The 24,748-nt window shown below is 46.6% G+C and overlaps 1 protein-coding gene across 4 annotated transcripts in view; it reads left to right on the top strand.

The window, feature by feature from the left end:
* Positions 1–24,748, top strand: part of TAMM41 (TAM41 mitochondrial translocator assembly and maintenance homolog) — a 53,377-nt gene that overhangs the window by 11,157 nt on the left and 17,472 nt on the right. For 3 of the 4 annotated variants that reach the window (XM_043886396.1, XM_043886395.1, XM_043886394.1), the window contains exons 4-5: positions 9,164–9,314; positions 22,763–22,908. In XM_043886396.1, coding sequence (XP_043742331.1) covers positions 9,164–9,314; positions 22,763–22,908 — 297 coding nt within the window. The remainder of the gene's footprint in view (positions 1–9,163; positions 9,315–22,762; positions 22,909–24,748) is intronic. The other variant, XM_043886397.1, reaches the window with a different exon arrangement.

Raw genomic sequence — 24,748 nt, 5'->3', positions numbered from 1 at the left:
GAAGTATCCAGGTATTACTCACACTGCTGCTTCCCTCTCTCAAGATTCTCCAGGTGTCTGAATGGATCAGACTCAGAGTCAGTCCGTTTGAGTCAGGAGGATGACAGGGGAGGTGCCCAGGCCGCATAGAGCCTCTGTCAGCAAACCACATCCCCCCCCCAGCCGCCCCCCAGATCACCGCTTCTTCTAGAGTGCCAGTGCCACAGGGACTGCTGGTCCAGCAGTCTGTCCCGACAGTGCCTGGGATCCTGTCTCAGCGCCCTCCTTGTTTGGAAGGTTGTTGGAGGAAGCCACCGGGGCAGGCTTCTCCCCGGACTTCACTAGAAGTGGAAGCAAACAAAAGAGTGCAGAGGGCCTCAACCTCTGGCACGCGTTCACAAATACCAGCTTGCTTCTTTTTGCAGACGTGGAGTCTGTATCTGAGAAGGACATCTTCATAGTTTAAGATCTAGACGAAGTTGTCACAATTGCTAATCTCCCAACAAGGATTAATTTTTCTCGAACTGTCAGAGGGTCTTCAGCCCCAAAGAGGGCTCACAGAGTGTTCTCAGACACCTCTCATGGGTGACTGTGCTGCTCATTCTTTGTCAGCTTTGGCAAGAGATTAGAGAGTTTTATACAGTCTGAGCTCACTTGGTTGTGTGATAAAATCTCTACTGATATGTGTGGGAGGACCAGATTCTCTTTCCTTGCATTTAGGCTTAAAATTTAACAGTGTAGCTCATTAAAACATGCAGAAACATTTGATCAGGGCGACAGTTACATGGATACAGGGTTCTGCACTCAGTTGCTCGGTCACGTCCAACTCTGTGCGACCCCGTGGACTGTAGCCTAGCAGGCTCCCCTGTCCATGGAATTTTTCAGGCAAGAATACTGGAGTGGGTTGCCATTTCCTGCTCCTGGGGATCTTTCTAGCCCAGGGATTGAACCTGTGTCCATCAGCAGGTGGATTCTTTACCACTGTGCCATCTGGGAATCCCCCATACTATACCTGATCTTAGCCAAAAAGCGTGGGTACATCCATATGTAACAATCTGCCAAGCTGTGCTGGATAGATTACTCTGCTTTACTGTATATAGTTTTACTTAAGTAAAAACTTTTAAGTCCAGAAACAATGCTTGTGTTCCTGCTAAGTTGCTTCAGTCATGTCCAACTCTGTGTGACCCTGTGGACTGTAGCCTGCCAGGCTTCTCTCTCCATGGGATTCTCCAGGCAAGAATACTGGAATGGGTTACCATGCCCTCCTCATAATTGAGGAAATAAATGTAATTGTATATTTGTAAATATTCCTTTTCTTTCCAAATTTCTTTTTAAATACATAAAATATGTAGCTTGATAGGAAGATTAATGAATGTCGAATTAGAATCCTTGGGTCTTACTCATTCCTGCTACTTATTAACTGTCTATGTGATGTTAGGCAGCTTGTTTTATACTTCTCTGTGCTCAGTTGTGTCCAACCCCAGAGACCATACCCCACCGGGCTCTTCTGTCCATGGATTTTCCCAGGCAAGAATACAGAAGCGGGTCGCCATTTGCTTCTCCAGGGTATCTTCCCGACCCAGAGATTGAACCCCAGTCTCTTGCGTCTCCTGCATTGGCAGGCTGATGACCACTAGTGCCATGTAGAATGGGAATAGCAATCCTTGCCCTGCCCTCTTCACAAAAGTGGTGAAAAGTGGAAGCAGGATGCTAATACTGGAAAGAACACAGGTGTTTTCAAGTCAGGCAGTTCTAGGGTTTGAGTCCAGCTCTGACACCCCCAGCCGTGTAAACTGGCACCAGGGACTGAATCTGCCTGGGCCTTGGGACTCACTCACCTGTAGCTGAGAGTGATGACGCTGTCCTCAAAAGGCATTTGAGAAATGCCTGGATCTAAGGTGCCTGGCACCTAGCAGACGTTCAGGAAGCCATCTTTCCCTTCTTTGTGTCTTCACCTGTCTCAGTCATTTTGAGGTAAAATGAGGCGTTGAATGTGAAAATGTATTCTCTGTACTATGTTTTGTTCTTGCAATGTTTCAAGTTTTGTTTGTTTTTTTTTTAAAAACAGTCTACCCAGCACAGCTTGGTTTTGTTGTTATTGTTCAGTCACTAAGTCATGTCCAACTCTTTGCAACCTCATGAACTGTGGCATGCCAGGCTTCCCTGTCCTTCACTATCTTTCAGAGTTTGCTCAAACTCGTGTCTATTGAGTCGATGATGCCATGTGACCATCTTGTCCTCTGTCATCCCCTTCTCTTCCTGCCCTCAATCTTTCCCATCATCAGGGTCTTTTCCAATGAGTTGGCTCTTCATATCAGGTGGCCAAAGTATTGGAGCTGCAGCTTCAGCCTCAGTCCTTCCAGTGAATATTCAGGGTTGATTTCCTTTAGGAGTGACTGGTTTGATCTCCTTGCAGCCCAAGTGTCTCTCAAGAGTCTTCTACAACACCACAGTTCAAAAGCATCAATTCTTCAGTGCTCAGCCTGCTTTATGATTCAACTCTCACATCCACACATGACTACTGGGAAAACCCATAGCTTTGACTGGACGGACCTTTGTCAGCAAGGTAACATCTCTGCTTTTTAATATGCTGTCTAGGTTTGTCTTAGCTTTTCTTCCAAGGAGCATCTCAATTTCATGGCTGCAGTCACCATCTGCAGTGATTTTGGAGCCCAAGAAAATAAAATCTGTTACTGTTTCTACTTTTTCCTCATCTATTTGCCATGAAGTGATGGGACTGGATGCTGTGATCTTAGTTTTTTGAATGTTGAATTTTAAGCCAGTTTTTATCACTCTCCTCTTTCACCCCAATCAAGAGACTCTTTAGTTACTCTTCACTTTCTGCCATTAAAGTGGTATCATCTGCATATCTGAGGTTAGTGATATTTCTCCCCAAAATCTTAATTCCAGCTATGATTCATCCAGCCCAGCATTTCACATGATGTACTCTGCATATAAGTTAAATGAGCAGGGTGACAATATATAGCGTTGAAGTACTTCTTTCCCTATTTGGAACCAGTCCGTTGTTCCATGTCCAGTTCTAACTGTTGCTTCTTGTCCTGCATACAGGTTTCTCAGGAGATGGTAAGGTGGTCTGGTATTCCCATCACTTTAAGAACTTTCCACAATTTGTTGTGATCCACACAGTTGAAGGCTTTAGCATAGTCAGTGAAGCAGAAGTGGATATTTTTTTGGAATTCCCTTGCTTTTTGTATGATCCAACAGATGTTGGCAACTTGATCTCTGGTTCCTCTGCCTTTTCTAAATCCAGCTTGTACAAATAGACTGCAGAAAATATATGTGCCATGAAATCTCAGAATGTAAACACTGGAAATGACCTCAGATTTCATCTAAATGTCAAATATCCTGACAAAAACATCAGTTCCAAGCAACACTCAGATACACTTAGTTCATTTAAAACTGCATTTCTCAGCTTACTTGGAGAAGACAATGTTATTGATAACAATGACAGTCCCTCAGGCTTAGTGGGCTTTCCAGGTGGCGCTAGTGGTAAAGAGCCCGCCTGCCAATGCAGGAGACATAAGAGACTCGGATTTGAACCCCGTGTTGGGAACATCCCCTGGAGGAGGGCATGGTGACTCACTCCAGTATTCTTGCCTGGAGAATACCATGGGCAGAGGAGCCTGGGTTGCAAAGAGTCGGATGTGACTGAAGTGACTTAGCACATGTGCACAGGCTTATTAAGAAGCTTCTCAGTTGAGTTCAGTTGCTCAGCCGTGTCCGATTCTTTGCAACCCCATGGACTGCAGCACGCCAGACTTCCCTGTCCATTACCAACTCCCGGAGTTTGCTCAAACTCATGTCCATTGAGTTGATGATGCCATCCAACCATCTCATCCTCTGTTGTCCCCTTCTCCTCCTGCCTTCAATCTTCCCAGCATCAGGAAAGAAGCTTCTAGCACAAGAAAATTAAGCTATCTTAAGAACCAGTTGAGGTTTTGAACGTATCACATGAAATTAAAAATCGTAAATGGATAATTCAACTCTTCTACCTACACCTGTCTCCAATTTCTCTTTTCTGCAGAAGTAGATCACTGTTAACTGGAGAATTCTTAGGATAACTATCTTTAAACTATTTTTACCCCTGAAAGTGTTAGTTGCTCAGTCGTGTCCAACTCTTTGTAACCCCATGATCAGTAGCCCGCCGGACTCCTCTGTTCATGGAATTATCCTGGCAAGAATACTGGAGTGGATAGTCATTCCCATCTCCAGGAGATCTTCCCAGCCCAGGGATCAAACCTGGGACTCTTGCAGGTGGCTTTGTTGCCATCTGAGCCAAATACAGTTTGTTTGTTTGTTTTTTACCTCTGCTGCTGCTGCTAAGTCATTTCAGTCGTGTCCGACTCTATGCGACCCCATAAACGGCAGCCCATTAGGCTCCCCCGTCCCTGGGATTCTCCAGGCAAGAACACTGGAGTGGGTTGCCATTTCCTTCTCCAATGCATGAAAGTGAAAAGTGAAAGTGAAGTTGCTCAGTCATGTCTGACTCTTAGCAACCCCATGGACCACAGCCTGGGATTTTCCAGACAAGAGTACCTCTAGGTGGCAGCAAATATTAACCAAAGGAACAAACCTGATAGAGTTGGAAGCCTTTGGATGAAAATAATGAGTGAATATCTTAAGAAAGAATTGTGAGAATGAGTGTGGACTTTTTGTTTTTATGTGTCTTAAAAGGAATTACATTAAATTATGTTGTCTGAAGCTCTAAAATTATTCTCCATGTTACAAATGGAATAGGATTTCTCAATCACTAGCAGTTTGAGTCTTTAAAAGGAATACGCAGAGGGCATATGGGAACTCTCTGTGCTTCTCATTTGGCTTTGCTGTGAACCTAAACCTACCTTAAAAGATAAAGTTTAAAAAAAAATAAAGTTTATTATTAAGAAAATAGGAAAGAATATAGAGGAGTACATTCCTTAAAAAGATGGACATTTCTGGAAAAAATTGAGTACAACTTGGATTTCTATTATACTTTACGGTTACCTTACCTCATCATTGAGGAGACAACCCGGTTTTACTTCTAGTGCAACTGTAAGTTTGCGTTGTCAACCAAGCCATTTTCCATGTAAAGTATTTAATAGAATCTCATTGTGGCCAGTCTTCAGGTCCAAGAAGTCTAAAGTTATATTAGTATTTATTCCTCTAATTTATTTAATGTAAGTTCAATTTTTGTATTTCATGTTTTTTTTAGTGTATGGATAATTTGGCTTAAATAGTTAAAGCATTCACATGGACAAACAATGATATTTTGCCACCTTGTTAAGAGAATTTTAATTTAATGTATTCATTTCAATATTTTTTTTCTTTTATTCGCTAGTCATAGCTTTTTTTTATAATAGATTTATTGAGATATAATCACACACACTTCAACCCTTTAAAAAAGTGTATGACTCAGTGGTTTTTTAGTATAGTCACAGTTTGCAGGCGTCACCATATTGTAACTTCACTGACTTACTTTTTTGTAGTAGAAAACCTCCCCCAGTGGTAGAAAAGGTCCCTGAATGAGACTTGGAAGGCCTGGCTCACTAGTCTTGGCTCTGCCTGGCTGAGAGCAAATCTTTGGGCCTGTAGCCTTTGAAATGAAAGATTGAGCCATTCATTTACTTATTCAAAAGACTTAAGTTTTTTCTCTGTGTATGCCAGAAGAATTTAAAAAAAAGACAACCACATTTCTAGTCTCAAGCACCTACAGTCCAGTAGGTAGATAATAAGGTTTTTTTTGAATCCAGCTCAAATGTCCACTGTTTCTTTTTGGTCCTCAAGCGAGTCCATTTAGAAAAATCGGCCTTTCTGTTCATTTGGAAAGCTGCTATGGGAAGTGTCACTGGGTTAATGGTCGAGTGTTTGAACAGGAGGGAGGGCTGTGTCCTTTGTGACTATAACTTCACTCTTTGCAATTCAAGCTCTGTCTCCATGTGACTCTTATAGAGGAGACCATGCGTGACTTTGTCCTTTTTTCTGTCTTGAAAGGTACCCACAAATCTCTCCAGTTGGGCTTTTGAAAGTCCCTTCGAGTGTTAGGCCTTCCTCTCTCTCTCCAGTGAGGATATTCCCCTTGGCAGTCGTGCTGATGCTCGATCTGTGGTTCAGGTCGGGGCATTCCCAGTAAGATACAGACAGCTATTCACAAATCTGAGGACTTCCCTTTTCTTCCGGGGCCTCTCTGGCAGTGTCCCAAGAGTTCCCTGGCTTTTCACTCTGAATGGCAAGGAACAGTGCTGCCAAGACAAGTTCCTGGTTCACCTTCCTCTGGGGAACCAGATGAGCAGAGTCTCCTGAACTCACGTTTTTCCTTTGAGTTAGGATGTTTTTATTTTCATTCTCTTAAAGCAGAGACATTACTTTGCCAACAAAGGTCTGTCTGGTCAAGGCTATAGTTTTTCCAGTGGTCTTGTGTGGATGTGAGAGTTGGACTGTGAAGAAAGCTGAGCGCCGAAAAATTGATGCTTTTGAACTATGGTGTTGGAGAAGACTCTTGAGAGTCCCTTGGACTGCAAGGAGATCCAACCAGTCCATCCTAAAGGAGATAAGTCCTGGGTGTTCACTGGAAGGACTGATGCTAAAGCTGAAACTCCAGTACTTTGGCCACCTCATGCGAAGAGTTGACTCATTGGAAAAGACCCTGATGCTGGGATGGATTGGGGGCAGGAGGAGAACGGGGCAACAGAGAATGAGATGGTTGGATGGTATCACCGACTCGATGGACATGGGTTTGAGTGGACTCTGGGAGTTGGTGATGGACAGGGAGGCCTGGCGTGCTGCGATTCCTGGGGTCGCAAAGAGTCGTACACGACTGAGCGACTGAACTGAACCTTAAGTAGCAAACACCTAAGTAGAAACTTTCTTAGAGAACAGGAGTATTTTTCATTGAATAGGAAAAATTTCCCCAAACTTACTCTTTCTTTTGCACCTTTTATTTGTTAGTATCTCAAAATAGCTTCTATTTTCATTGAGTTTCTGTGAAAGTTCACCTCCCCACCCCCCTGCAAAAAAAAAAAAAAAGAGGGTGAAGAATTATTGAGCAGGACGTGGTGAATGAGGATGAAGAATAGGAAATAATAAAGAGGCTTCACAGGCTCTCTGGACAGGTCCTGGTCTAGGGTGCTGCCTGCTCCTCGAGGGGAGTTCTTTTAACCCTCTGGGTCCCAGTCTCCCCATTAGTGAGGTGAGGAGGCTGCCCTCCTAGATCCTCGATTCCATGTGGAGTGTAAGGCTTGGGAAAGTTATTCAGGGACCAGACAGAGGGGTTATTGTAGGGCCTTCAGTTTTGCCTTAATCATCTCCCAAGATTGAAAGTTAAGCAGGACAGAATGCGTGAGGGTACGTCTGAATATTCAGAGCTGGCTCGGCCAAGGACAAGGGTGTTACCCTGGTCTTTGCCATCAGCTTATTATGCAACCTTGGGCAGGCCATGCTCCTGGGCTGCTCCTTGCTTTGATTTCTGCAGATGTTTGCGGTAATTCCAAACTCACCCAAGTGCTCCAAGGCTTAATTCAGGGCCATTAAGTCCTTGTAATTATGAGGAAGGAGGAGACAGTATGGAATTAAGTAGCTTACATACCATATGAAACTTTGTATGTTGTAAATATTCCATTTTAAAAAGGGACAAAAGGTAAAAGGTAGAATTCAGGTTCTTCAGTTCAGTTGCTCAGTTGTGTCCGATTCTTTGCATCCCATGGACTGCAGCATGCCAGGCTTCCCTGTCCATCACTGACTCCTGGAGCTTGCTCAAACTCAACGTCCATCGAGTCGGTCGGTGATGCCATCCAACCATCTCATCCTCTGTTGTCCTTTTCTCCTCCTACCTTCAATCTTTCTTCACTCAGGTTCTTAAGCCTGATTTATAAAATGGTTGTTTTCTGATACTGCTTTTCACAACTAATGAAAAAACAGAGAAGAAACTATACTCTGGGATGTACATCACCCCTGTCTTTCCTTGCTATCTAAAACAGTTTTAATTTGGAGTTTCTCATACTGTATGTGTCTTTTACGTGTCATCTGAATTTTGCCAGAAATTATCCTTGTTTGATAAATAAAAGGCAGTTTAAACCCTACTTTCTGGAACAGGAGAAGAGTTTGGTTACAGCACTAAGTGGTTTAGAGACAGTGGCTGCATTTCAGATACATGAGTGTCCTCAGTAGGGAGTTCTAGACTCACCGCTTGTTTAGAAAATCCGTCAGAAGCAGCACGATGGTCCACAGTCGTGTCGGGAGCGCACACTGCCACAGCCGCACAGAGAGCACCTTGGCCGTCCGGGCTCCGAGCACGTGCCTTAGGGCAGTGGGGCTCCCGCGCGGTCCCTGGAGCGGCGTCAGCGTTACCTGGGAGCCTGGCAGAAATGTACCCAGGCCTGCTGAGCCAGAATCTCTGGGGATGGGCCCGATACTGGGTGTTTTAACAAGCCCGCAGGAGACTCTGATCTCACTGAAGAGAAGAATCCCGGCTCAGAGAAACACGTACACTGTGCACCAGGAGACACGCGGGGAAGCTGCCTTCAGCTGTGGGTTCGGATGTGGGCTCTCACTTAATCTTCCCAGCAGCCTCAGAAGCCTGGTTCAGTTATTAACCCCGTCACAGAGGTAGTAAGAGACAGAGATGGGACTTGGGCTCATCCTGTTGACTGCAGTGCAGTCTGTACAACCAGCCAAACACACCGGAGCAGTTTGTATCTTGATGGGAGGGGGCGTCAAAGATGGTAGCTCCTACCAGCTAGTTTTCCCTTCTTCTTCCTTAGTCGGGTTCAAAATCAGTTCAAAATGGAGCATGGCCTGCCCAGGTTAGATAAGAACAGAGATGAGTTCTGAATAAAGAAGTAAAATGCCTTTGTCCACCATAAAATTAAGTGAAGAACAAAGAGATTAAAAAATAAAGTTCTCAATTTCTCAAAGGTCATTTATTCCATTTTGTACTAACTTTTTCAAAATTCATGTGGAGTTTCCTCACTTAAGAAAAATATTTATTTTGTTTTCTTTCCTATGTCATGAGTTGTCTGGTTTGGGCTTAAAACAGGAGACTCCAGAGTTGCTTATTAGATTAGTAACTATTTCATGTCAACCTGCCTAATGCTGCAGCATCTTCAGGGCTGAGGGTGCGCGTAGTAACACCCAGGTTGGGCCCTGCTCCACTTCAGGACGTCTTCCCCTGAACGTCCTGCTTTTCCAGGTGAAGATCGTGGCGATGAATGAGGATATGGCTCTGCGCTCAGCCCTGGATCAAAACCTGCAGAGCGCTGTGACCGCGGCTTTCCTCATGCTCCCGGAAAGCTTTTCTGAGGAAGACCTGTTTACAGAGATCGCCGGGCTCTCCTACTCAGGTTAGTGGGCTTCATGCTGCGCTTCCTGCCGGAAGGAGATTCGCTGCTGGGAGACGGAGCAGGCCCGACCCCCGCCCCTCGCTGCGGGGAGACCCGGCAGGCCCGACCCCGCCCCTCGCTGGCAACTGAGGTTCCGGTCCCAGCACCTCTGTCAGGGTCTCTGCAGGAACCCGGCGATCTGCCTCCTTCCCCAGGGTCTCTTCCTTTTCACATCTCTACATAGGGTAACCCCTCTGTTGTTGTTATTGTTCATTTTTATTTTGAAACAGTTTCAGAGTACAGGTAAGTTTCAGTAATCATCCAGGAAGCTACCATATATGCCCTGTCCCCAGAAACATCTCACCACACTTCTTTTATCATTCTGTCTGTATCAGTGATGTTCAGAAGTTGGCAGCAGACCCCCTGGAGAGCCTGTCAGAACAGACAAGACCGCCGATTTGGGAGGTCTGGGGCGGGTCCCCAACGTCTGTGTTTCTCTCCCGTTCCTGGTGATGCTGATGCTCCTCCAGGGAGCCCACTTTGAGAACCACTGTTCCCTCTCTGCGTGTAAATACACCGTATGATGTATGTTCTTCTGAGCTGTTGGGGAGCAGGGCACACGTGTCACGTCCCGTTTAGGCCCATTGCTTCAGGACGTGTTTCCTGAGAAGAGGGCATCCTCTCACAGAACCACAGTGCAGGCACCAAATAACAGCGATACATCACTTCTATCAAACTGGTGATTTTCATTTCTAATGTTGCCGGTTGTCCCAATAATCTCCTTTCTAATATTTTACCCTCAAGTACATTATCCCGTCAGGGATTACATAATGTATTTAGATGCCATCTCTTTTATCTTTTAATTTGTAATGTTTCCTCAGCCTTTCTTTGTCTCGTACGACACTCACATATTTGCAGTCTGCAGACCAGTGATGTTGGTGCCCTGATAAGCAGTGTTTTCTCCCATCTAAACAAACTAGGGGGGAGACATCTGAATACCAGGCCAGTGTCCTGCTTCTTACCAAACTTTCCCTCCAAGGGTGAGTTTCCACTGGCGATTCTTGCTGGAATAGTCTTTACTGTGATGGGTGCAAAGTGGTGACTTGGCCACTCCACCTTTCCTCGTATTAAGGAAACCTTTCTCCCTCCTCCTCCATTCATCTATTGATTTATCTAAATACTAACTTCCTTTCCCCTTAAGCCAGCTGTGCTCCTCAGAGGTATCGGGGAGGGGGAGGCCGAGAGGGCAGAGCCCGGCCCCTCCCCGTAGCCTCAGCCCAAGAGTCCCCCAGAGATCTGTTTAACGTGTTAAGGATTTGTGTATAACTCCATTTTCAGAAAAGTAGTCTGTCTTTTAAACCATAGTTTGAAAACCACTATCTTAAATATCCCTCTTTCCCAGCTTTTAAGTATGAGTCAGAGAACTCTATGCTCAAATGCTGCAGAAGCAGCTGACTCATCCTCTGAATCCCTGCACAGATAAGACTGCATGGAGACGCTGCGCTCACAGAGACACGAAGGATCTCGCTCTTCAGTCTTGTTCCCACAATGTGTGTGCTGTGAGCCCAGCTGCCATGGCAGCATGGGTGAGAAGGCAGGTGAAGTCGCCTCGGTCTTGGTTGCTTCCAGCATCTCACGGCAGCCTCCCTGCCTGTCAGCAAAGGCCAAGGGGCCAGCATGGTGGGGCTGCATCCAGGAGGCGCGTGTGGGGACGGGGCCTCTGTCTGGGTACCTCCCCCACCCCGCTCCCCTGTGAGGAAAGGTGGACCTGAACCTCTGGTTGACTTTGTGGGAGAAGATGCAGAGCGTCCTCTGCTCTGACCGCGGCGTCAGCGTCCGCTTAGTGTCAGGCGGACGCCAGGTTGCTGTTGCTGTTCAGTTGCTCGGTCGTGTCCGACTCTGTGGCCCCAGGGACTGCAGCACGCCAGGCTCCTCTGTCCTTCCCCATCTCCCGGAGCTTGCTCAGACTCATGTCCATTGAGTCGGTGATGCCATCCAACCATCTCATCCTTTTGTTGCCCCCTTCTGCCTTCAGTCTTTCCCAGCATCAGGGTCTTTTCCAGTAAGTCAGCTCTTCTCATCAAGTGGCCAAAGTATTGGAATTTCAGCTTTAGCATCAGTCCATCCAGTGAATATTCAGGACTGATTTCCTTTAGGATTGACTGGTTTGATCTCGTTGCAGTCCAAGGGACTCTCAAGAGTCTTCTCCAACACCACAGTTCGAAAGCATCAATTCTTAAGTGCTCAGGTTTCTTTATGGTCCAACTCTCACATCCATACATGACTACTGGAAAAACCACAGCTTTGACTATACAGACCTTCGTTTGCAAAATGATGTCTCTGCTTTTTAATGTGCTGTCTAGGTTCATCATAGCTTTCGTTCCAAGGAGCAGACTCTTTTAATTTCATGACACTAGGAGTTTGTAAATTCCAAACATTGACTGAAGACATTTACTTACAGACTTTAAGTAAGCATTCAAGCTGCTCTCTATCTTGAGCTGATTTTTGTTCCGCCTCCTGAAAGGACCATGTCACATGCTCCTGGTTTCTCCTGTTGTTCAGTAAACACTTGCTGACTCACAGCAGTATCATCCTCTGTTCCGCTTCTTTTAGAATGTTCCTTAGGAGCTGCTGTATAGCGATGCTGTTCCATAATCAGTAGGTCAGTGAGTAGGTAGGTGGGTGGATGCGTGGGTAGGTGGATGGAGCATTACTCCTTTATTCCGTCACAGAATCCTCTTAGTGCAGCCCTGTCCGTTCAGCAAACGTGTGTGTGTCCTGTGTCTCCCTAGGCCACACACTGCACTAGGCCGGGCACCCGCTCACAAGCGAGATACAAATGAAACTCCTCGTGGAGGTCATGTTCTTTCAGGGAGAGACAGACAGTGAAGCAGCAGTGGGCGGTTTCAGACAGTGGTGGGTGCCGTGAGGAGAAGAAAATGCTTCAGGTTGAGGGTGGGCTGTTTCTCAGGGGGTGGTTCAGGAAGGCCCTCTGAGGCAGGGAACGGTGTCTACAAGCCGGCCTGGGGCTGCTGGGGAAGAAATGACCGACGAGTGGGTTGCTCCCCGGAGCCTGGTCTCACAGCTTGCTGTGTCTGACCCCAGCCCCTCGGCCTCTGGTCACTCCCATACCTCATCTCGCCTCGTCCTGTTTTCTTGCAGTTATATTTGTCATTGCTTAATCAGCCTAGGGTCTGTGACTTTGGCCAAGTAGCCTACGTTACTCATTTCAAAGAGGTTGGCTTCTTTTTCCTGCAACACTTAGGACACAGTGCTTTACAAATCCTCCCCAGAGGGGGCTGATTCCCACTCTGTGTGACCCCTATCTTGTGAATAAGACCTTTTCCAAAGTCTTCTGTAAGTCAGTTGTTTAGATTGGGAATATATTTTCCCATTGAAACAGCATAATATATGATGGTTGTTGGTAAGCCAGGACACAGTGTAATTAATGGTTAACTAGCCCGTGATATGATGGAACTAGACTGGGATGGTGCGGATGGGAAGGATCTAGACCCTGCAGGCAGGTGTCTTCTGTAGATGTGAGACTTGCCCCAGGTGATGTGTTGAAAGACCAGCTTTTCTACCTGCCTTTCATAGGCTTCTGAGAACCCAGTATCCTTGAATTGATCAGATTCTAATCCCTTCTGGAAACCACCCAAACCTCCCAAGCCCTTAGAATATTCCAGATTTCAAATTACCCACCAACCTCATTTTTATTTACAACTTGGACATCTATTTTACACCTATTTTCAGTTGAGAGAGTTGATATGTCTTCCCTAACCTGCGAAGTCCCGCTTCTCCCTGGCGGAGTCTGGGGGACGTGGAGAAAACAGTGGTATCCGTGTCATTGGACAAGTTCTTGCCAGTAATTGCTGATGGAGGCAAGATCCATCAGTATTACTAGCAATAATAATAATAATAATCCCTGTATTCTGTGTAGTATTTGAGGATCACTTTAACTGCCCCAGGGTCAGTATTTATGGTATTATTGTCATAAGTGATGGTGAGAAAGGAGTGGGTGGAAGATGGGAGCCTACAGAACTGGGGAGGAGAAAGCCTTCTAATCCTTCAGTTATTCTTAGAGCTCAGCATTTAAGTAAACAGGAAAGGAAACGGAATGGACTTTAAAGGGCCACCTTCCACATTCTCGTGAAAGTACAGACTATAAAATGACTCGTTTTAGGTAATGATCCCTGGTTTAACATTTATCAAGTGAATCACCATCCCATACCTTATAATGAATTAAGGATGCAGTGTCTGCTCTGAGGAGCTTCACATTCATAAACACGCAGTCACAGTGAGTCAGTGGCAGACTTAAGAGCAGCCCGTGTGGAAAAGGTAGGCGTGTGTAAGTGCACGTCCCGTTCGGGGAGGGAGGAGCAGACAGCTGTGATGGAGGTCCATGCTGGTGGCAGGAGAAGGTCGCATTCTTTGTCGTATGTCAGGAATGACTCTCGGGACTTTTGATCCAATAACTCGTTTCATCCTCACACACAGCCCTTTGATAGGGTGCTAAATTATCACACCATTTAACAGATGAGAACACCAAGGCCCAGATCTGTCTCAGGCCAGTTGTCTGGTAGATTAGTAGGTGGTAGAGCTGGAGTCTTAGCCCACACTCTTTTTTAAATTTTTTGTTTTGTGTCAGTGCAGGGCTGATTAACATGTTGCAATAGTTTCAGGTACACAGCAGAGCAACTCAGCCATATGCATGTATCCATCCTCCCCCAGACTCCCCACACATCCAGGCTGTCCCATAACATTGAGCGGAGTTCCATGTTAGCCCTCATTCTTAACCACTGAAATTCACTGCCTCTCTGGTGTTTCAGGGAAGAGGTTAGACCTGGATTGGGCAGGGTGTTGAAGACAAAGTGAGCAGATGGGAATTTGACAGCTAAGAGCCACAGAAGTTTTCAGGCATTGCAGGTTGGTCCAGGATTTGTGGTTGTGGAAAGATAATTTTGCCAGCAGTGTGCAGGAGGGAGAAAGACTGAGAATGAGAATGTTTTTTCTCTTAGCACATGGTCACGAGGGTTTCCTCTGCTGGACGCCATCTAAGCTCTGGGGATGAGGCGGGCACGGCCGCGGCCCTCGTGGGGCTCTCTCTGCGGTTGGAAAGTCAGCCAGCAGACACGTGGCAGCACAGAACGGGGTGGGGGGCAGGCGTCACTTTAGTGCAGCCAGAGACGGCCTCCCCCGGGGTGGGAGCTGAGCACCAGCGTCTGAGCACCCGTGAAGAGAACCGGAGAGCTGACCAGGCAGAGAGGCCCTGCAGGGAGGGGACGGTTGGGACCCGGCCTGTGTTGGGTCGCCTCCAGAACCCCCCGTGGCGCGTGGCAGGCCCCTCAGCATGCGTGTGGGTGGATGGACAGAGCACAGCCAGTCTGAACCACGATGAGGGCTCAAGCAGGGCCTCAGGACCGTGGACAGCCTCACGTGGAAACGGCTGCTTGTTCTGTTTAGTCGCTAAGTCGTGTCCAGCTCTTCTGCGATCCCGTGGACTGTGGCCCACCAGGCTCCTCTGTCCATGGGATTTCCCAGGCAAGGATACTGGAGTGGGTTCCATTTCCTTCTCCAGGAGATCTTCCTGACCCGGGGGTCAAACCCACAACTCCTGCATTGGCAGGTGGATTCTTCACCACTGAGCCACCCAGGAAGCCCATTCTATTTAGTACTTTGCTTTTTTAATCATATTACTTCATGGAAGGCAGCATTACTAAAGTGTTTACAAGCTGGGGCTCTGCAGTCAGACTCCTGGGTTCACCTCTTAGCTCTAACCTTAATTAGCTTTCTGTCTTTGGGCAAGTTTCTTATCTCCTTGTGACTCAGTTTCTTTCTCTCTAAAGGAGGTTTTTATACAGATGAAATTAAATCATACATTTAGGTTAAATCGTATGTGCCTGGCACATCATAAATGCTCAGTAAATGTTAGCCTGCACTATTCTAGATCCATGTTGGCTTGTATTAACAGAGGGCTTCCCTGGTGGCTCAGACAGTAAAGAATCTGCCTGCAATGTGGGAAACCTGGGTTTGATCCTGGGGTCGGGAAGATCCCCTGGAGGAGGAAATGGCAATCTACTCTAGTATTCTTGCCTGGAGAATTCCATGGACAGAGGAGCCTGTCAGGCTACAGTCCTTGGGGTCACAAAGAGTTGGACATGACTGACTAACACATACACACACAACACAGCGCAGTCAGACCTGAGTTTGAACACCAGCCTCATGGAGGTGCTGGAACCTTTCTGAGCCTGTTTTCTCCTTTGTAAAGTGGAAATAACTATTTCCTAAAAAGATTTTCCATGAGATAATATGTATAAAAGCCCCCAGTATCATAGCTCACTGATGGTTGGTGCTCAGAAAATGACTCCTATCATTATTTATCACTGTTACCGTGTATCATTCTGGCTGCAGAGGTTTTCCTCAGGCTGAGACACCCTGATCCGCCCAGTGATTCAGTGATTGGCGGGCACTCAGGCCGCCTTCATCTGCCATTGTTTTACTAACGACGTGACTATGGTTCACTTCCGCCAAATCTGTTTGGTAGGGAAGAGGGCAAAGGGGGCACTGGCTTCCTTGGACACGTTCGCCAAACTGGGATTATGTCGTCTGATATACTAACCACTAAACTGGTGCATGTTGACAAATGATGCCTGTCAGAGTTAGCAGAGGACTTAAGTCAGGTAGAGTCACTTGGCCCTTCACAGTCCTTGAGGAACGAAAAACACCTTCAACCGCTGACATGTGCGAGAGAGAGAATGGGTTTCTTTTTGATGCCAGATTGTCTGATCGCAGGCTCAGCTACTTCTAGGAACAAGACAAACAGTGAGGAAGCGCCAGCTGAGTGATTCTTAGAGAAAAAAATCAGGAGTGAGCGCCAGCCCTCTCCAGCGCGAGTGAACATCCCCATTTCTGGATCCTGGTAAAAGCCAGTAGAGACGTTTCCTCTGGGCTGAGAGCTCCTGCGATTTCTCCCATGACAGTCACACCTCTGTGCCCGCGCCAGCAGTGTCCCTGGGTGACGTGGGTGTTGGCCTTGACTCTCGCAGTCATTTGGAAACAGATTTCCGCAGGCTTGGCCCGCTTGCGCTCTTGCTGAAGCCTCGCTTGGAACGCTGCTTTACTCGGTCACTAGCTGATTTCTGAGCATGCCGCACTCCTGAGAGGGTTTCAGTCACCAACCATGTCTAACGTCTCCAGGTTACTTACCGTGTGTCTGGGAGTGTTGTAAGTGCTTTACGTGGATTAACTCATTTAATCCTGGGAACTCATGGGCTCGCTGTCCTGCTGCTCCATACTGTAACATGTGTGAAGCTCCCGAAGCCCAGAGCAGGAGGGAGCTCGTCCCTGTGGCTTCCGGTCCGGAGTGCGGATGCACGCGGGCGCTCTGGTCCAGGATGCTCGCTCCTCCCCTCCCTGTCCTGCAGAGCTCACCCGGGGACTAGGGGAGGGACTGTAGGGCCCCGTGGGTCTCCTCCCCATTCCTGGCCATCTTCCTCTGCTTGTGTTTCCTTCTTTGCACTCTCCACCTTCTGAGGGACAGTGTATCTGTCGGGTTTCTCGTCTCTGGTCTCTGTCCCACCGCTAGGACGCGGAAGGCAGGAGTGTTTTCTTGCTTTGTTCCTTCCTTCAGTGATTACGGTGGTGCCTGACACACACCAGGTGCTCAATAAATACTTAGGGGACGGACGGATGGATGGATGGATGGATGGATGGATGGTTGGTGGTGGTGGTATTGGTTCCTTCCTGAATCAGTATCGTAAACCTGATGCTTCCTACACCTCTCCATTTTGTGTTCTCTAAAGTGTGCGAGAGAATAATTTATATATGATTCAAATGTATATCACCAGTGCATCAGCTATTTGTTCTTACCTCATTCTCTTCCATGTGTGAGTTAGTGCAGTGATGGTATAGTTTCTGCAGCCACGGAGATATTTTTGAGGATGTATTTTGAATGGTCTGTTAGGCTCCCTCCTAGAAATACTGCCTTAGTCATCTCTGTTGAAATAATAATTATTTTTCCACATGCAGAAGAATGAAGTTGGACCCCTAACACACCCTACACAAAATTAACTCAAAATAGATCATGGATGGGTCTTTCCAGGAGTCACTAGTGGTAAAGAATCTGCCTGCCAGTGCAGGAGATGCAAGAGACACGGGTTTGATCCTGGGTCAGGAAGGTCCCCTGGAGCAGGAGATGGCACCACACTCCAGTACTCTTGCCTGGATAATTCCATGGGCAGAGGAGCCTAGTAGGCTATAGCCTCTGGGGCTGCAAAGAGTCAGACACAACTGAGTGACTGAGCACACACACAGATCATGGATGTAAGAGCTAAAACCATAAGACTTTTAGAAGAGTCAGTTTGAGTTATGCAGTGTTTTCTTAAATACAAAGCAAAAGCAACAAAAGAAGAAATAGATGGGACTACATAAAAAGTAAAACTTCTATGCTGCAAACAAAACTGTTAAGAAAGTGAAAAGACAGCCTATGAAATGAAAAGAAATACTTGCAAACCATTTATCTGATAAGGAACTTGTGTCTGGAATATTTAAAGAATTTTTAGAACACAGTAAAAAGACAAGTAACCCAATATAGAAATGGGCAAAGGATTTGAATAGACAGTTTTTTGAGAGGAAGTATACAAATAAGCACATGAAAAGGTGCTTAGCATAATTCGTCATTTCTTTGCGACCCTATGGACTCTTCCGTCAATGGAATTCTCCAGGCCAGAATACCGGAGTGGGTAGCCTTTCTCTTCTCCAGAGGATCATCCCAACCCAGGGATCAAATGAACCCAGGTCTCCCGCATTGCAGGTGGATTCTTTACCAGCTGAGCCACAAGGGAAGCCCAAGAATACTGGAGTGGGTAGCCCATCCCTTCTCCAGTGCATCTTCCTGACCCAGGAATCGAACTAGGGTCTCCTGCATTGCAGGCAGATTCTTTACCATCTGAGCTACCAGGGAAGCCCACTTTACATACAAATAGCAGATAAGCACACGAAAAGGTGCTCAGCAGCATTCGTCATGAGACCCCAGTTCACACCCAAAGCCTATGATCAGAATACAGACGAGAACAGGTGTTGCTGAGGCTGTGGAGAAACTGACCTGCATATGTTGCTGAAGGAATGTAAATAATACAGCCACTTTGGAAAAAACAGTCTGGCGGTTCCTCAGAATATTAAACTTAAAGCAACTATGTGACCCAACAGTTCTACTCCTGGGTATCTACTCAAGAGAAATGAAAATATATATCCACACAAAAACTCATATGCAAATGTTCAGGGCAAGGTTATTCATTTAAAAAAAAAAGAAAGGCCCCAAAGTAAGAGCGACCCAAATGCCCATCAACTGAGAGATGGGTATATAAAATGTGGTACATCCACCCAGTGGAATATTATTTAGCCATAAACAGGAATAAGACTGATAGGTGCTCCAACATGATGAACTCTGAAAACATGCTAATCAAAAGAGACCCTGTATTGTGCAGTTACACTCATAAGTGTTCAGGGTAGGAAAATCTATATATAGAGAGAAAGTGGATTAGTCTTTGTGTGGGGCTGAGGGTGGAAACAGGGAAGGAAAGTGACTGCTGATGGTAGAGGGTTTCTTTTAGGGAGGCTGAAATGGTCTAAAGTTAGATGGTTGCATAACCCTGTAAATACACTTAAAAAAGATAGAATTATGTGCTTTACATAAGAATTATATGGTATGTGAATTACATGTCAAAAAAAAAAAGGAAAACCTGTTTAAAATGAATATTACATTGCACATATCAACTTCCAGTTTGAGCTGCTATTCCTGACCACTTCCACATCAGGAGTCCCGGGCAGTAACCTGCTCTGAAATGCCCTGTTTTCATGTCCCTTGCTGCTTGAGGCAGAGTCTGTATCTTTGTATGCCCTGATTCCAACACAGCTCCTGGCACTTAGAAGCCACCCAGGTATTTATTGAACTGAGATGACAGGAGTATGGCAGTTAGTCTAGGAGGGAAAGTTAGCCCGCCAGTGTCATAGAGACCCAGGGCTTCCTGCACCCTCTGCCCTGCCCCTCCCATTCACGCATCATGACAGCAGTGATGTCTCCCTCACTGTGGACAGAGCATGCTCTAAAACCTTAATCACGGAAGCCTAAAGGCAGTCTTGGGAGGTTAGCGTGACTGTTACAATCATTTTGCAGAGAAGGAAACTGATTAGCTTAGAAAGGTTAAGTAACTCACCCCCCAGCCACCCAGGGATATGGCCAGACCGGAGAGCCAGGGCCTTTCCACTCACACCCCTATGTTCGTAATAAGGGCCCTGACCGCTGGGGACGTGCTGGAATCATAGAGCAGGCCAGCTCCAGACAGAGCCTCTGAGTTTGTTTTATTCCAGGTCAAGGAGAGATTACCCTTTTGTCTAGCCATTGCATTAGACAGGCTGTTCTCTGGCTTGGGCTTTTAAGAGTTAAACTCCCACAAAATATGAGTCAGCAATCGGTTTTTCTCAATCTCTGTGTTTTGTTGCAAGTGCATCTGCGGAGGTAAGAAAAATTGATTCTTAGGATCAGATGCTGGTTCATGCTGTGCCCACAATTTTATTCACTTTGTTCTGAAGCAGCAGGTGATAAGCCCATTTGCTTTCTGTTCCCTGTGGCTGAGCTGGTTCTGCTGCACAGCAGTTGGAGAAATCCAGTTCAGCAGACATTTATGGATCTGCCTTCATGTGCCAGGCAGCGGGCGAAGAGCTGGGGTCACAGGGACGAACACGCCTTGGTCCCTGTCCCCAGAAATTCCTTAATGTTTCCCAGCTCCTTCCATCGTGGCCGGCAGTTGTTGTTTGGGGAGGGTTTGGATCATTTGCCTTTAAATTTTGGTAAAATATACTCCCTCTCAGAAAGTTACTGTCTAAAATGTAAGAGCTTTTGTTTGTTAAACGGACAGGAGGTGAGGAGGTGGCATAAACATTTAGAACTCGACAGTGGTGCAGAATGATCCTTCAGTTCTGAGCCAGCTGTGTGAGACTCAGAGTTTGATGACATTTCATCCCTTCAGGGAGAAACAGAAAACATTTATAGGCTCTGAATGAAAGCATGAGGGTATATACACAATTGAAAGTCAACCCAGCTGCCTCTCCATTCACATTTGCTGGGACAGCATGTCTGTGCATCCATGAACTTACTTCAGAACGCTAGAGGTAGTGAGCCAGCGTTACAGAAGTGAGGGAGAGGGGGGAAATTACAGGGGAGAATTGCAGAGTGAAGTGAAGTTAGCACCTGAAATGTCACTGCCCTGATCTGAGAGGTGGCCGGGCCCTGGGCAGGTTGTCACTCCTTGTCCTCGTCCGTGAGACTGAGGATAATCTGCACCTTCATCGTGAGGCTTGGCAGCCTTAAACGAGACAGCAGATGCGGAGCACATGCCTTTAAAGAGCCCGCAGTAAATGTGTCTCTTATTAGAGCAAACATAGCCATTTAAAAACAGTCTTTTGTCTCTCTGTTTTTTTTTTTTACAAAGTTGTTTCCTTCTGGTACTTTTGTGTCCTGGCTTCTCAGCTGCACATTATTCCGTGGTCATTTTCCATCTTGGTGTGTGGTTCCTGTAATGCTTAGTGGGTGAGCCCTGATCCATGGTCAGTGTGGGTGTGCCCCCGGTCTGTGGTTGGTGTGGGTGGTCTGTGTTCGGTGTGGGTGCTCCGTGGTTGGTGTGGGTACTCCATGGTCAGTGTCGGCACACCCTGGTTTGTGGTTGGTGTGGGTGGTCCGTGGTTGGTGTGGGTGGTCCGTGGTCCGTGGTTGGTGTGGGTGCACTGCTTCCCTGCTGAGGGACATTTGGTTGCTGCCACGATTTCGGTGTTGTAAATCATGCTTCAGTGAACAGTCGTGTGTGTGTGGAGGGTGTTCACTGGCTTCCTGGGAAACCTCAGGCTGGTTCCGTCGTCCCCGTGTCCCTGTCCCCTTCCTGCCATATGGGGAGGGGGCAGTGCCCACCTGAGGGGACGGCCGTGTGGACAGACGAGGTAGGACGATGACCCAGACCCTCAGTGAGCTCACCTCCTGGCCTCGGTTTGGGTTTGGGGCTTGGGGCTCACTCTCCAGAGATGAGGCTTCGTCAGTCACAGCTTCCAGAAGGCCTGCAGCAGTGTACAAAGTCAAGAGCATTACGTGAGAGAACCAGTTTCTCCACCCTCTCACTAGCAGTCATCCTCGTGTGTGATTGTGGAAACAAACAGTGAGAAAACGCTGTCGTCTGTGTTTGAGCAGCTTGTCAGGACAGGACTCACTCGAGCTCGCTGCCCTAACCAGTCCCCACCTCATCTCACAGAGGTCAGGTTCCAGGGGCTGCCTGTGAATCTTTTCCAAAGCTTGTAGTCCCCACACGCTTTCTACTGAATTGCAGTGCGTGTTGGTGCTTTGAAGCTTAAAAATCCAGTGTATTTTATTCCTCACTGAGGTACATACTTACTGTTGGGTATCTGTTAATTTTTCCAACAATTATGGCCTAATGTCGGAGCTGCCCTGTGGGCCCAGCGGCACGCCCCTTCGCTCACCAGAACTCCCTGCTCCAGGGGGGTCCCCTGTATGGGCGACGTGGGCCCTTCTGTTGGGGTGGTGCTCGCTTCTGGGCATGCGCGTAGGCGTGGCTGGCTGTGGGCATGCGCATAAGCGGGACTGGCTTCTGGGCATGCGCAGCTGCCTGTGCGGTGGCTGCTGGCCTCCCAATGGTCAGGCTTGTCCACGGATGACTGACTGCAGGGCCTGCGGCGGTTCCGGACCACTGGATAGCAGGCTGGTGCTGACGGGCTGGACAGACGACGCCAAGATGCCCTGGCCAGCAGCGGAGTAGTCGTGGGCGGAGTGAGCTCCTCAGGAGGGCGGCCATCAGCGCCTCTGTCCCCAGGAGGAGCCCTTGCTGCCTCTAGCTTCTCTAGATCGGCAGTTTACCACTTGCAACTTTTTAAAGTTATATCAGCTTTACAGTTTATCCTAAATGTAAACTTTGCCTTATCAAGTATAATAAGGTTATTTATATTCACAGAGCACCTCAAAAGCCCTCGTACAAACGCAGCAGGCAGGGCCAAGCTGAGTGAGCAGCACCAAGGACGAGATACACACGACTCCCGTCTCTGATTGGTCACAGGCGGAGTTTTGTTAACAAGATGAAAGTTTATAATAGAGAAGCTTCTGCGTTGGAAAAACAAGTGCATATTAACTCTCAGGGTGACTTCCTTCTATACTTCAGTATATTTTAACTGGCTGACGGGCTTTGTGATTTGAGAGGCTCTATTTTCCCCCAAGCAAGTGCCTGCATTCCTGGATGCTATGTTCATGTCCTGAAGGTGAAAAAGCCAGTGTTTCGAGTGCGAGATCCTGCCAGGTTAAGCTGGTGCGGTGTCAGCTGGGGGGCTTTGGTTCACAGGTCATTTGGAGGCCTGCAGTCCACAGGGCAGAGTCTGAAGTCGCAGTGCAAAACTGGTTTTGTATTTGTTTTAACCAGGTGACTTTCGGATGGTGGTTGGAGAGGATAAGGCAAAAGTGTTGAATATCGTGAAGCCCAACATGGCCCACTTCCGGGAGCTGTACGGCAGCATTCTGCAGGAGAGCCCCCAGGTGGTGTATAAGGCCCAGCAGGGCAGCCTGGAGGTGAGCGGTCGGAGGGACAGGATGGTCCGTTCTGAGGCAGGAGCCCGTTTAGGGGGAAAGTAGGGTGAGCAGTATGACCAGTGAAGTGATGTATTCATAGAAAGTGTGTTTTGTGTGTAAACATGTTCTCTGTGTATTTGAAATAAGGCTAAAAGGTAACATAAGAAACTGGTGACAGGAGGCTGCCTCTGGAGAAGGGGACTGGGGCTGACATGAGGCCGGGGGTGGGGACCGGTCTTCACCATGTGTGTCTTTTGTGCCATTTGAACTTCTTGCTATGTATATTAATTATTAATCAAACACAAATGAAAGCAAACTCTGAAATTACCTTCTTTTTGCCTCCAAACCCATCTGCCTCCTAGAGGTAGTCTTATTAACAGGTTGGTGTGTTTGCTTCCAGATCTCATTGCATGTACTTCTATGTGTATTTGTACATGTATACACATGTATGAAGCAGTTTGGTCTTTTTCATTTGGTTTTATTTTACTTAAATGTATTCATATATGTTATTCTGAAGCTTGTTTTTCCCCCACTTGTTAAATGTATTGTGTCTTGGCACTTTTGACATAGCAGACAAAACTTTCTTTCAAGGCACTTTTCAAAAAAATACTAAGTTTTTTGAAAATAAAAAAGAGCCCCTCCTTTGAGAAATGTAACTTGGATTTAAGACTTTTTAAACTATAAGATTCATGGCTTTTTATCTTTAAGATAACCCCATTCTACTTTTTTAATGCTCTTTTCCAGATAATATGGGCAATTAATACCATGTTGAATAATAAATTAATGGTATTTCTAGAACTGAAAGGAAACTTTATTTTTTTAATGTGCCATTTGACCAACTGTGTATCTTTTTGTTAATTAATTTATTTTACTTTACAACATTGTATTGGTTTTGCCATACATTGACTTGAATCCACCATGGGTGTACATGTGTTCCCCATCCTGAACTCCCCTCCCACCTCCCTCCCCATCCCGTCCCTCTGGGTCATCCCAGTGCACCAGCCCCGAGCACCCTGCCTCATGCATCAAACCTGGACTGGCGATTCGTTTCACATATGATAATTTACATGTTTCAATGCCATTCTCCCAGATCATCCCACCCTCACCCTCTCCCCCAGAGTCCAAAAGACTGTTCAATACATCTGTCTATCTTGCTGTCTCGCATTCAGGGTTATCGTTACCATCTTTCTTAATTCCATATATATGCGTTAGTATACTGTATTGGTGTTTTTCTTTCTGGCTTACTTCAGTCTGTATAATGGGCTCCAGTTTCATCCACCTCATTAGAACTGATTGAAATGTATTCTTTTTAATGGCTGAGTAATATTCCATTGTGTATATGTACCACAGCTTTCTTATCCATTCATCTGCCGATGGACATCTAGGTTGCTTCCATGTCCTGGCTGTTATAAACAGTGCTGCGATGAACACTGGGGTACACGTGTCTCTTTCAGATCTGGTTTCCTCAGTGTGTATGCCCAGCAGCGTGAAAGGAGACTTTAAAAAATAGGAATTATTTTAAATGTAGCATTGGAGAATACCATGAATGCCCAGAAAACCCACCACTCAGTTTAACAGCTTTTGCCGTGTTTCCTTTAGATTGAGGTTTTTTGTTTTTAATTTTTACTTTTCTCAAAGTGATGCCTGCACACTTTAGAAACCAGCTGATGCCCCAAGGTTTTGAACAAAAGGCAGCGTCTGTGCTGCACGCCTCCCTGCTTGTCTGCGCTACTCCCAGAGCGACTGCTTTCACCCCCTTCCCTGATTCTCCTGGGGTTTTCTTCCGTATTTACAAGTAACATGATTTGACTGTTGCTTCTTGATTTTTTAAAAAGTTTTG

This window comes from Cervus elaphus, chromosome 24 (assembly GCF_910594005.1).
Source record: "Cervus elaphus chromosome 24, mCerEla1.1, whole genome shotgun sequence".
Lineage (NCBI taxonomy): Eukaryota > Metazoa > Chordata > Mammalia > Artiodactyla > Cervidae > Cervus > Cervus elaphus.
Note: the sequence above shows the minus strand (reverse complement) of the source record. Positions and strands in the feature narration are given on the sequence as shown.